We start from the raw sequence: 13,744 nt of genomic DNA, 5'->3' as shown, positions 1-13,744 counted from the left end.
GTTTTTAACCGTCTTATTCAGTTTGCCCATGCAGTTACTCTCCATAACAACATGATAATTAAACCTTAGACGCAGGTATCACCAAAGTATATTGACAATTTAAGAGCATCCAAAGCTATAAACATCTTTCATTTTGATTAAAACTTAATTTGAAAACAAGCCTGCCCTGTTGACCAAAACATTAGTACTTTGTACTAAGATACAATTCAAGAATGACTCATTCCTAACTACACAACGTTAAATTACCTCTCCCTTCTTGCTTCTATAAATATCCTGTGCCGGATTAACTCAATTTAACATACTGCACTGCCACACCATTATTGATATCTCTTCTTTGAAGAGACATTTAGTCTTATCAATTACCCTTCTGTCTAAATGAAAAGAAAATGAGACTGTTTAATAAAATGTGTGCAGTCACAGATTAACATGCATTTGTTTAGCCTTGCTAGCTAGGAAACTGTTTTAGATGTTTGACTATTAGGAGTTAGTAAAGCCAACAGTAATTGGTCGTTAATAAAAACAGATTTGAAATGGCTTTTCTAATTATAATGCATTCGCCTGTATCTAGAGCAGTCTGTCAAATATCATTATATTGGAAAAAAATACAAAAATCTCACAGGTCTGGAAAATACTATAGCTATTACAGCGTTTTCTCCAGATCTGCTAAAAAATAGTACATTATAATTTGTATTGTACAATGTTTTTTTACGTTTTTACCACCGTTTTATCTTTTGAAATACTAATCCTATTGAAAAAATGTTTACAGATTTAAAGAGACAATGTCACAAAGTGTTTATGTTCCAAAGGATATCACTCTACTCCCTAGCATTGCTGAGATATTATTGGCTGAACATGGAAACATTACATCAGAATTAACTAAACCTCAGAATTAGAATTGTTGTTCAATAAATAAAGCAATTTTCTTTTCTTAAATATTTACTTGAGAGCCACACATTCATGTTAACCTGCACAAAACAAACGATTTTTAACAGTGTACTGTACCTTCAATGTGTATCCTGGGCATTAGTTACCTTTTATAATACTGTAGCTCCAAAACATGTTGAAATCATAATCCCTATTCAAAGCTTGAATTTAAAGTCTATGTTCATCCAGAGGAAATACTGGAATATGCTGCATGGTAGTTGGATAGCAAAGGTTTATTTCAGTCTCCTTTATTATTTTAATTCAGTGCTTGGCCCCATTAGGGTGATCAGCACCTCCAAAACTTGACAAAAACACCAGTGCCCTTTCCCAGCAGCATGGTACCTTCCCCAGGGTTATCACTAAACTGACACACACCATAACTTCAAAATAGCGTAAAACATGACTTGTCTAACCACATGATCCATTACTATAAAGATAATACAATTTTTACACCAAGAAGTGAATCTTCAGTTTGTCCAGTGGCACAGGACACAGGCAATGTTAACTTCTACAATGATAGTCAACACTATATACTCACTGGTGATCAGATACATTGTGTCATGTGAAAGTGATCAGTGGCTGACGGTCCAGGTGACTCTAATGCTAAGAGTATATTCAAGTTTGGAATCGTTTTTTTTTTTTTGTTTTTTTTTTATCATCTGCCATAATTAACATAATAGGTTGGTTTTGGAAGGATTGCATTGCACTTTCTTGATTTACATTCTTGGCATTCTGCCTGTGTGTGTTCCAGGATTGGAGTCAACCCTATAAAAAAAGAACCTGATATGTCATTGATGTAGTTCCCACAATAAAGAAGTCTGCAACAAAGAACAACCCATGAAGTCATCACAAATAAAACTTCCTTGAAAATCAACAGCACCTCCAAACAACCCTCTTTCATGATTTCATCAGATGACATTTAGTCAGTTACAGTATACAGAATCTAACAGTCTTGGATATATTGGCAATCATATTTTCAGTTCATTCCATTGCAGTGGTGTCAAATTATTAGGAAACTCTTTGGAACAAATTCCTGCAATATTCCTTCAACGGAATGGGCTGATAAGCCTAGGTTGTGTACCCCTGCTGCAGTGCAAATGTCTGTATGTTGCACGCATGGCCAAAGATTGCCCTTCCAATCCGACTTCTGTTCAATTTGTTGTAAAGAATTCAAAACTCTTGTATTCGCTTATTGCTGTCTCAACCTTTCTGCTTCCTCCTATCTCCAGACTATCATTTCTCCCTATACCCCCTCCGCTCCTCCACCAACAGCAGATTAGCTGTACCCACCCCCTCCGCTCCCCTGCTTCCAGAGCCCGCTCCTTATCCACCCTTGCCCCTCAGTGGTGGAATGCCCTACCCACTGATATCAGGACTGCTCAGTCCCTGACCACCTTCCGGCACCTCCTCAAGACACACCTGTTCAGACAGCATCTGTAAACCTCATAACTCTCGACCATACTGGACTATATGGCACCCAATTGTACCAGTACTTGCATCAGCTTGCACTTGCACTGAACTGTTCCATACCTTGCCATATTCTACTACTGCTCTTAATTATAACTATTTCCTGTATCTTGTACTTTATTTTACTCTTATAGGTATCAGTATTCACGTTTTTTGTAATCACTCTTATTTGAAATTGTTCTTATCCATCTATCGTACTTACTATGTGCTCTTAATGGACTTCACTCGTATAAGCAAATATTTTTACTATAAGTTAACTGCTCTCAGTCAAACTCGCTCTTAAATGTAATTATTTACTGTATTCCTTATTTTTCTACTGATTTTACAGTACTTTATAACTGCTTATCTGTAATGTGATATTCTATAATGTGATATTTTGTAATGTGATACACTGTACTGTGATATTTTGTAACAAGTCGCCCTGGATAAGGGCGTCTGCCAAGAAATACATGAATAAATAAATAAACATAGTTGGAATGAAGACCTGGAATGCCCACCCCTAGCATAAAGTATAAAATAGGATTGAATAGCAATTGGAATATTCTTACCTGTACTGAAAGCTTTGGTCCAATTATTTGAGCATACATAACAGCATCATTTACAAGCGAATGAAGGTTGAGCAGCACTTGCTCAATGTCATGGGTTCCATGCATCCCATTTGACAGCTCTTCCAAAGACTTTATATACTCCCTCCAGTGAGCGTCAATTTCTGCCATGCTGGCCAAGCAGCCTCTTACCACATTGAGACAGTACCCCATACACGGTTTACTCTGAGTTATGCCTTGGCAATGTGGACAGTACTGCATCTTGAGTAAGGCTCTGTTGCATTCTTTTGTATACTGCAAATGGTCTGTTGTATTAATGACTTCAATCCCCAAGTTCAAAGCCTGCAAAAAAACACGACTGGGCAGCAGTGATCTTCCTATTTGTCCAGCTACTAATTTGGGAATGTTTCCAAACGGGTTCAGGTCCCTTCTTGCCATCCGTGTGCACTCCGCATAGTCCAGTGCTATATCTGTCAAGCCAGGGTTTATGAGGTAATTGTAAACCAAAGGGAACAGGCTGTCAAAAAACCTGTTCATAAACTCCTCAATGCTGACCTCAGAGCCCAACACAAAAAGTCCAATGTCAGTGAAGAGCTCTCTCACTGATGCAGCCGCTTCTGCAGCCATGTTTCTGTAAGTGGTGTGAAATAACGTATTTGTGTAGTTCTCAGCTTGCCGGATGAGGGTTTCAAATGTTTCTGCAAGAAAGAATGTTTTGTATTAGTTCAAGAGAATGTGTGGGAATTGCATTAAAAGAATGCCCATTAAAGTACTACAAAGGATGTTTTTGGAGAATAAATACCACAGTTAAAAAGTAGAAAAGATTGTTAAGTTTTTGAGAAAAAACAAAAAAGAGTATTATGGCTCTCAATCAAGTATAAAAAAATGGTGCTTTGTAATGATATATGAAGTGAAACAGTAACGGCCTACCACTGACATGAAAACAGATAGCTTTTATGGAACCTATATAGTATATAGTCATAGTTTATATGAGAATACATGTTTTCATACATCAAAACTGCACCTACTTTATGAGATCTACATTGCGAATGGAAGTGGATTAATGGAAAAACTGAATAAGCTACAACCATTTTATAGAAGTATAGAACAAAAAGTGACCATGATCTTCAGCTAGTGCCTTGCCAGCAACAGAGAGCATAGACACCTACAGAGTGAAGTTATCCATTTCTTACCTTCCAGAGCAAGAGAGTACGTACAGTATGTATTATCATGGAGACAGATCCTTGCTGTGGCAGCTTACTGCTGGAGACAAATGCAAACCTAAGCAGAGCCAAAATCTCAACCTGCTGGGGGCCTTTGAACACTGCCTTTCATTCCTGCTACAATATTGTTCGATTTAAAAATATAACTGCCAGTCAAATAGACATTTATTTAGTAAGTATTTTGTTGTGTATTTGTTTTTAAATTTCAGGGATATTAAAGGCTACAATAACACATGGATGTTTTAGCTCTAGTTATATTTCACTGACTAAATAAATCTACATTCCAGTATAATTCTTAGTGACTCCCTCCCTAAATCCTCTCCAAACGGTGGCAGCCGTCCTACTGGATCCAGCTATAGCCGTGTACAGTATTTTACTTAGCTCACTGAAGCAGTTTACATTATTCCTACTCAATATAACAAATATAAAAAAGTGAGTTTAAAAAGCACAACATTAACATCATGCATCAATTACTAGCATCCAGTCTTGCTGAATGCAAGACGTTATACACATTTTAGTTCCATGTCATAGTAAAAAGGGTCACAGCAAGATTATTTGTAACAGTGCCATACCTGCAGGGTTGTGGCTCCTCTTTTTTCTTAGAGAAACAATACTTACAATAATAACAATACTGTTTGCACTTAAAGACTGTAATGCCCAATACAGTTTCAAAAGTAAGTATTTAAACATTTAGAATGGTTGTTATTATTCCATGCTGAAAACAACAGCTGTCAGTGGCAGAATAAAGCAAGTCCATTCTACACATGCGCACTCCATTGTCAACCTACTGCATTTAAATAATTCTTAGGAATATCGCCCGACTACGCCCTATTCTCTCTAGGTCTGCTGCGGAGAAAATGGTCCATGCCTTTGTCTCGTCCAGACTTCACTACTGCAATGCCCTGCTTGCTGGGGTTATCAAGAACAGCCTAAACAAATTTCAGTATGATCAAAACTCAGCAGCCAAGGTTTTGGCTAGGTCCCGATCTGGTGATCATATTACCCCTGATCTGGAATCCTTACATTGGCTTCCTGTTAAGTTTCGCATTGATTTTAAAATCTGGCTTTTGACTTTTAAGGCTTTGAAGGGTGTGTCTTCCCCTTACATAACTGACCTTTTGTCTATTTATACCCCTAGACGCAATTTGTGGTCCACCGATATTGGACTCTTATGTGTCCCCATAACCAGATTACGAACTGTGGGTGATCAGGCCTTCTGTTCCTATGCTTCTAGGTTGTGGAATGCCCTCCCCAAAGAAATTAGGTACTCTTAATCCTTGGGTGTTTTTAAATCTCACCTTAAAACTTATTTGTTTAAACTGTTTTTTTTGTTTGTTTTTTTAGATTTAATGTTTTGATATTTTTCTTATTGTTTATTTCTATTTTGTGTTCTTATGTACAGCGCTTTATGATGATTTGTCATGAAAGGAGCTTTATAAAAGCTAAGATCATCATCATCATCATCATCATCATCATCATCATTATTATTATTATTCATTAGCATGGCTAGTGTTTTCATTCATAGTGCCCTTGGAAAACACTAAGAACAAATACCTGAACTTTAACTCAAATAAAAATAATGATTGAGTAATATTTATTAGGAAGCTCTCAAACCTGGAACTTTACATCCACTGACTGGACTATTCCCAGTTGGATTTCATTAGGACCTTAATGTAATGTTTTAAAAACTTTATATCATTAAAATTGAGTTCTTTACTATAAATACTGTATTGTAATGATCTGAAATGTTTGATAAAAAACGTTACCCTGCTTATTTACCTAAAGCAACTATTAAAAACATTATATATTGTAAATATTTACAAATCTTGAAGATTAAAGTACAATTTAGTCTAGACTGTTTCCTTCATTCTGACCCAGAAGAAGTTATCGCTTTCTTCACAAAACAGGCACCAGACACAAAAATCCTTCATAAACAACTGCTTTGTAGCTTTCAACGGCTTACTGATAATGAAGAAATTTACTCTAAAAAGGTGAAATTACTTTGGCTGCCATGCAGAAGGAAAAAAGGAACTGAATTCAAAATGGGACTCTTGGACAGGACATCCAGTTACTGAACACAAAGAACTACAGTCAGAATACAATGTCAAAAATACATAACTGAAAGGACTGTGTTTTAAAATAAGTAGGCTTCCATTTAGATGTACTGTAGTTGGTTTTGTTGGTACAGTACTATATTTCAAACAAAGAAATATTTTAATTCAGAAGGATATGATTCTGAAAATGTGGACATGTGGACTGTCGTTACAGTACATACTTTTAAATCCGATAAGCATTGTAGCAATATGTAAATTCCCCATTAAATGACCAAACAGCAAAATGAAGTCAAAATATTACCCATGCACAGAACTCCATAAAGTGTAAAAGGCAATGCAGTTTAGCAAAAGATTAAAAAAAAACAACACCAGTTTCCAGAATTAAAACAGTATTCAACGTCGGTAATCAAGATTTAAAAAAAAAAAAAAGCACCACGGTATCTAAAACTGTTTAATGATCAACTTTACATTCCTGTAGCTTGTCTCGTTTGCTTTGTTTTGGCTGCATTTCCGTCATGTGAAAGTGGAGGAAGCGCTGTGTTACTGCACAATAAAGACAGACTGATTTGGCTTGCAAAAAAAAAAAAAACAAACAGCGGGCTGTGACAGATAAACAAGTACATTGTAACATTGAAGAGATGGGCTTTGTATCAGAAAACTGGTGACGCAGTCGGAAGGTGCATGTGACAGGTAAGTGCATTAATTTGTTATATACAGTGCCTTGCATAAGTATTCACCCCCCTTGGACTTTTCCACATTTTGTAGTGTTACTACCTGGAATTAAAATGGATTTAATTGGGATTTTTACCATTTGATTTACACAATATACTTAACACTTTGAAGGTGCAAGATATATTTTATTGTGACACAAAAGTTAATTAAACAAAAAAAAAAAGACATTTGTTGGTTGCATAAGTATTCACCCCCTGAGTCAATACTTGGTAGAAGCACCTTTGGCAGCTGTGAGTCTTTTTGGGTAAGTCTCTACCAGCTTTGCACATCTGGATCCTGCAATTTTGCCTATTCTTCTTGGCAAAATTGCTCAAGCTCTGTCAAGTTGGATGGGGACCGTTGGTGAACAGCAATTTTCAAGTCTTGCCACAGATTCTCAATCGGATTGAGGTCTGGGCTTTGACTGGGCCATTCTAAGACATTCAGGTTCTTGTTTTTAAACCACTCCAGTGTAGCTTTGGCTGTGTGTTTAGGGTCAAGGTCCTGCTGGAAGGTGAACCTCTGCCCCAGTCCCAGGTCTCTTGCAGACTGAAACAGGTTTTCCTCTAGAATTTCCCTGTATTTGGCTGCATCCATCTTGCCCTCAATCCTGACCAGTTTCCCAGTCCCTGCCGATGAAAAGCATCCCCATAACATGATGCTGCCACCAGCATGCTTCACCGTGGGGATGGTGTTCTCAGGGTGATGAGCAGTGTTGGCTTTGTGCCACACATAGCGTTTTGCGCCAAGGCCAAAAAGTTCAATTTTGGTCTCATCAGACCAGAGAACCTTTTTCCACATGTATGCTGCGTCTCCCACATGCCTTTTGGCAAAATCCAAATGGGATTTGATATGGGTTTTTTTCAGCAATGGCTTTCTTCTCGCCACTCTTCCATAAAGCCCAGCTTTGTGGAACGTCCGGGTTATAGTTTTCCCATGGACGGTTTCTCCCATCTCAGCTGTGGATCTCTCCAGATCCTTCAGAGTTACCATTGGCCTCTTGGTTGCTTCTCTGACTAATGCCCTCCTTACCTGGTCACTGAGTTTTGGTGGATGGCCTTCTCTACGCAGAGTCGCGGTTGTGCCATATTCTTTCCATTTTTTAATAATGGATTTAACAGTGCTCCGGGGGATATTCAAAGTTTGGGATATTTTTTTATAACCCAACCTTGATTGGTGCTTCTCCAGAACTTTACCCCGGACTTGTTTTGATAGCTCCTTGGTCTTCATGATGCTGTTTGTTTAGATATGCTCTCTAACAAACTCTGGGGCCTTCCAGAAACAGGTGTATTTAATCTGAGATCATGTGGCACTTTAATTGCACACAGGACACCATTCAACTAATTATGTGACTTCTGAAGGCAATTGGTTGCACCAGAGCTTATTTAGGGGTGTCACAGCAAAGGGGGTGAATACTTATGCAGTCAAGACTTTTCAGTTTTTTATTTGTAAATAATTTTGAAAAATATGTAGATTTTTTCCCCCACTTCAACATTATGGACTTTTTTGTGTCATGTGGGAGATTGATTTTATTCTTAATACATGGGCGGTAAAACGCGACTGACGTGTATCTGGGTAACGGATATCCGAGTGCTAAATGTATTTCATTTTAGATTAAAATAATAACAATAAGTCAGAAAGTAAATTTCATAGTCTCTAAGCACAAAACACAATTCAAAAATCTCACTGCACTCATGCTGGCTAGTAGGCAATTGAAATATGACACCGCCTATCTTCTAACACACCAAGCAGCTACTTCAACAGCCAAGCAGGCTGTGACGTAGCTAGTAGCTTGCTCACATACACACACGCCCACATACAATCACAGCCTCAACTGAAATAATGCAGACAACCTTAAAATATATCACATCAAGCTTATTAATGGTATATAGATTAAGGATACAGCAAGTTTACTTTTAAAGAGATTCTTCATACAACAATGAAGTAGATTACTTATAGTTACTTCATCAAGATTCACTAAAAGTTATTTCACACGCAAAGTGTGCAAACTAAATAATTAACAGTTAAATTCTATGGGAATGTGTTACAATTAATTAATTTAGTTCCATGAAAGGAAAATGCAACTGGAATAATACTCAACAGTTCCTTGAAGCTTGGACTTTTGGTCCGCTGGTTTGGAAACTCAATCTGTTGAGGTGTTCAGAACAAAAGGCTCTCCTCTCAGCAACAAAGTCTTCAATCCCACTTTGGATCAAACTCGGCAACAAAGCTTTCAATTCTCGATAGAATCAACAAACAGATGCAACAAAGTCTACAGTCCTTGGTATAGGATCCACAACAGTGCCCATCCACTCTGTCCTCTTTTAGCTATGCAGGTAGCAGGGCACAGTTTCTTTTGGATACTGTCTTAGGTGTACAGCAGTCCTAGACTGGTTTGTCTGATAACAGTCTCTGTAAGTTTTACGGCAATCCTCCAGCCAGGCCTCAGTCTCATTGTTTGTGGTCGTTGACTCGCGGCTTGCTTCCTCGGGTCTGTTTCAGGTAGAGTCCCGTCTTGGGTCAGTTTTTAGGCAGAGTCCTGGAGTTGCAGCTTTGTTTAGCAGAGTGACAGCACTTTTTTTAGCATTCGATGTGGAGCGCAAAATGTTTAGTTTTGCTTGTTTTGATGTTTTAATGTCCTTTTCCACTGGGACATCACTAGCTTATGTCTTCCTTGCGTCAAAACGATTGTTGTTGCATGTGTGAATTATCTGTACATAATTCAACTGTCCTTTCAGCCTAATCCAGTTCATACACCTCCTAGCCACCACCTAGCCCTGGTCACCTTGTTAAGTGGGTCACAAAGTTCAGTATGTCTGCAAGAAAGATGCCCTCTTCTCAAGACACAGCAGTTGGCCCTATTTCTCAAGACACACAGTTTCATTAACTAATCCAGTTACATTTCCAATACATGTTCATGTATTAATATCATATTTAGGGTATATGTCCCACATCATCACCCCTTTCGTTTGGGAACTTATTTCTGAAGTTCAGGAACGACAACATAAACCCCACATGGACTTGTATTATAACACATTCAAACCACATTAACCCTTTTTAATGAAATTTGATAAATGTATGTGTATATCACACTAAGGTTATATATCCTTAAAGGGATAGAAAGATAGAAGTAGAAAGACAGCACACACTGGGCTTATATCTGCTTTCATGCTTGTTACTGTGACTTTTTTCTTTACACTGTTGCCTCAGCATTTTCACTCTGACCTGCTGCAACTGCAGGACAACTATTCTCTTCCTGCTCATTACTCTCAGACTTTTCCTTTTTCATTATATGAATTGTTTTAGATCTCCAGTTAACATCCACTAGAGGCAAAACCAGAAATATCACATCCATGGCTCTCCTTACCACCAGGTATTTTTGGACAATTAACCCCACTGCTATGACCAAGGCAGTCACTAACCCAGACAATAGGATCAGAGTGAATATAACTCCAAACTCTGTCCTATGGATAACTAAGTTGTCTCTGGGTCCCAGTCTCAAATCCGAGACTTCAGTTGGAGTGACGGTAATTTCCACTATGTGGAGCTCCTTTTGATTCAGGAGCCACTCTATAGCAGGATCCATTTGAAACTCGTGTCCTCTAAAGACATCTAATATTTCAACTTCTGCCTTGTGAAAATCTGTCTCAAAGTAATAAAGGGCTAAATCTCCAATATGGGCAATTGTCCCCCTCAGAACAGTGAGTAACACAGGGTCTGCTGGTAGCTAAATAACCTTAACGGTATTGTGCTGGTCATGTGACAGTGTAAATTCTTGTTGTGGGGTGCTCACAAGCCACTGAGCATTAGCTATTTCGAATCAGGCTTTTGCCTGCCCCCCCGGCATTGTCACAGTAACTTTGCATTTCTCAGCAGCAGCATCTTTCCTCAAACCACACAATATCTGAGCCGTATCCCTAATAAAGGGTTTGCTAGGGCAGAGCCAATGAATGTCCCAAAGAGTGCTTCACATTTCTAAGTTAGGCACCAGATAGAGATTAGGACTGCTATTTTAATACACAACCACAGGTGGTGTGACTAACTGCACATGCTTATCGCCCTGTCAGAACCTGATGTTCAAGACAGCTTTCAAATCGACAGACATTCATGGATTCCACCACCAGCAAATTAACCAAAAAGGTGACTTCTCTTGCACTTGTATCCACATATATTGGGACGGCACTTGCTAAACTGTATGCTAAATGCACTTGCAAGGGCTGTACAATTTCTTGTGTTGCTTGCTGTATGGCTGTGAGAGTCATCACGGCATACCGTTCTATGGGGGAGAGAACAGGACCTGGCTTTGACTTATTCTCGCTAATATACTGTACTTGAATCCATTGACTGGGTTTAGAATAACTAACCTTTTCATCCCCTTTCCAAGTATTCAGGACAAGGTCCCACAATGGGAAGGGTCAATTCAAAATCATAAAATGACTCACCCACTAACATGCTTACGTCCGTGTCATGTGTGTCTCTAACCCTTGCATGCAGTATGCCTAGTCTAAAGTCAATCTGCGCCCCTATTCTTACAAGATAGTCGGCTCCGACCACACAGTTTACTGGCAAGCCTCTGACCACAGGCACGTAATGCGTAAACATCCTATCTCCAATCCCAACACTGATAGCACTAATACCTATGCTGAGGACGGGGTGCTTACTGTAGGAGACGTCATTTAACATCTCTCTTTTGTTTCCCTGTACCAGCTGTGGGTTACTGTCCTGAATCTGATCAAACAGGCACTCACTGACCAAAGTGTTCTCATAATGTGCAGTTACAACAGCATCAGCCACTTCAGTGGTTTCTACTTTCACACACGCACACATCGTGTCGGCTCTGAGATCAAGAGGGACATGCATCTGCACCGCGCCTCCTTCGGTACCTCGACTGCCTTCAGTCCTGTCTGCTACGGATACTGGACACATTAATTGCCACTGCCGGGTCTTACTGTTTGTTTTGTTTTTTGGGGGGGGGTCAGCGTGAGCTGCGTTTCTATCAGGTCCCCGGACTCCGCTTGTATTGAAAACGAGGGCTGTAGGGGACCATCATAAACTACATTCAACATGGGCCCTTCTCTTTCAACACGCCGTTTTTTGTTTTTTTTTCAAACTCCCTACTTCACTTGCCGAACTCAGTTTCTTGTAGGATACTGGTTTCTTTACACCGGCCCACTGCACCTTATCGCTGCAATCAATCATGGGTCGGAGTCTCATCAATAGATCAGCCCCAATCAACAAGTTTTCTGCAGCTGCGCTTGTAATATACACAGGATGGGTAACTCTGAGTTTCCCAAACTCAAAACAGACCCAGCTAATTCCAAGGGGGTGGATACAATCATTGGTATAGCTATGAAACTCCTTCTTGCTGGGTGTCAGTCTCACCTGTCTATCTGAGTCTCCTATTACCTGATTCAAATAATCAAACATCTCTTTAATCATTAGTGTAGCATCCGCACCTAAATCCAGTAACGCCTCCCAAGTTACAGCTCCCTGCATCATAACTGAAAAATATGGTCAATTACCTTTGATTATGATATCGCCCAACTTTTTATTGGCGGTATTGTAACACCATCCAGGTCTGACACAATATGCATTTCCGTGCTTCCCACTTCACTTTCTGTTTCAGTGGCTCCTCTCTGCCCGACTGTATTAATCTGGGGAAGCTGTATTTGTTCCCCGTCCAGTCATGTGGAGGTAGCTGTTGGTGTGGTAGCCTGTGTGTTCTGCCTTTGGGTAGTGCAGACACCCGTGTCACTTGAGGGCTGCATAGTAGTCAGCTGCTTCAAAGTTTCCTGTATCTGCTTTAGCGATTCCCTGAGTTCTTTAATCTCTGCTTTAGCCTGGGGGTTCTCTTCCTGATACGAAGTGTTTTTAAACTTACCCCATTTATTTCTATTCTTAAGGCGTTCTCTGTTACTACCCCAGCGCTGGCCAGCTTGGTTCCTGCCGGCTGAAATGTTACTGTAATTATTCTTGGACTGCTGAGGTCTCTTGTTTATTTGTTTTATTGGCCGGCAGTTCTGATCCCTCTATCTGCATGGATGGCGCCTCACTTGCGACTGCATAAATCATATCTGCAGCCAGATTTCTCGTGCCTTATCCACTATCACATCCATTGGGGATGCAGAGTTCACAACCAAATTTGCTAACTCTCCTATCCCTGGATGTAAGCTATTCAAATACAATTGTCTAAACTGTACCATTTTATCAGGATCCTCATCTGGACCACAACCTGCTTGGTATGTGCGCCTAAGCTCATCAAAAAAATCACGAGGATCATCCTTTTCCCTACATCTCATGTTGTAAGCCCTAGTTAGAGCTACACCTGGGTTGGAAAAAGGGGAGTATTACTTTATTAACTCCTGACATAATTTCTCAAAGTTAATTTGTGTTTCCTCTGGTAAATTATTTACCCAAGCAGAATGCAGTAACCTTTGTTTAAGGAAAAATGACTTTTGCTCCTCTTCTACGATTCCAGGTGATTTAATATAACCTCTAGTTGTAGCGTTGAAGTCTTCTATATGATTTCCCTTTTTCATCGGGTCAAACTGTGGAACTTTTACAGTCATGCTTAACAGTTTACTGAATGTCATTTTAGACCCTAACTGTGTTCTGTGTGTGTCTCTCGTGTTCGGAAAGCCGGGTGTATTCGGGTGCTGGTCTCGTGGAGACAGCACTGACAACTCAGGCTCCTCTGCGTGTGTATTGTGGGTATCTCTGGGATATTGAAAACTCAGGGTGCTAGCCTGTGGGTTTCGGGGAGGCAGGACTGAAAACTCAGCCTCCTCGGCTTATTTCTATCCCAAGTTACCATTGCTCT

At 39.6% G+C, this 13,744-nt stretch overlaps 1 protein-coding gene across 1 annotated transcript in view; it reads right to left on the bottom strand.

Moving 5' to 3' along the window:
* LOC117405486 (glypican-5-like) overlaps positions 1 to 13,744 on the bottom strand; it is a 270,158-nt gene that overhangs the window by 184,138 nt on the left and 72,276 nt on the right. Inside the window, exon 3 of the mRNA XM_034008579.3 lies at positions 2,940 to 3,634. Within this exon, the coding sequence (XP_033864470.2) occupies positions 2,940 to 3,634 (695 nt within the window). The remainder of the gene's footprint in view (positions 1 to 2,939; positions 3,635 to 13,744) is intronic.

The sequence above is a fragment of the Acipenser ruthenus genome, chromosome 9 (assembly GCF_902713425.1).
Source record: "Acipenser ruthenus chromosome 9, fAciRut3.2 maternal haplotype, whole genome shotgun sequence".
NCBI classification, from domain to species: Eukaryota; Metazoa; Chordata; class Actinopteri; order Acipenseriformes; family Acipenseridae; genus Acipenser; species Acipenser ruthenus.
This window is presented reverse-complemented; position numbering and strand designations above follow the sequence as displayed.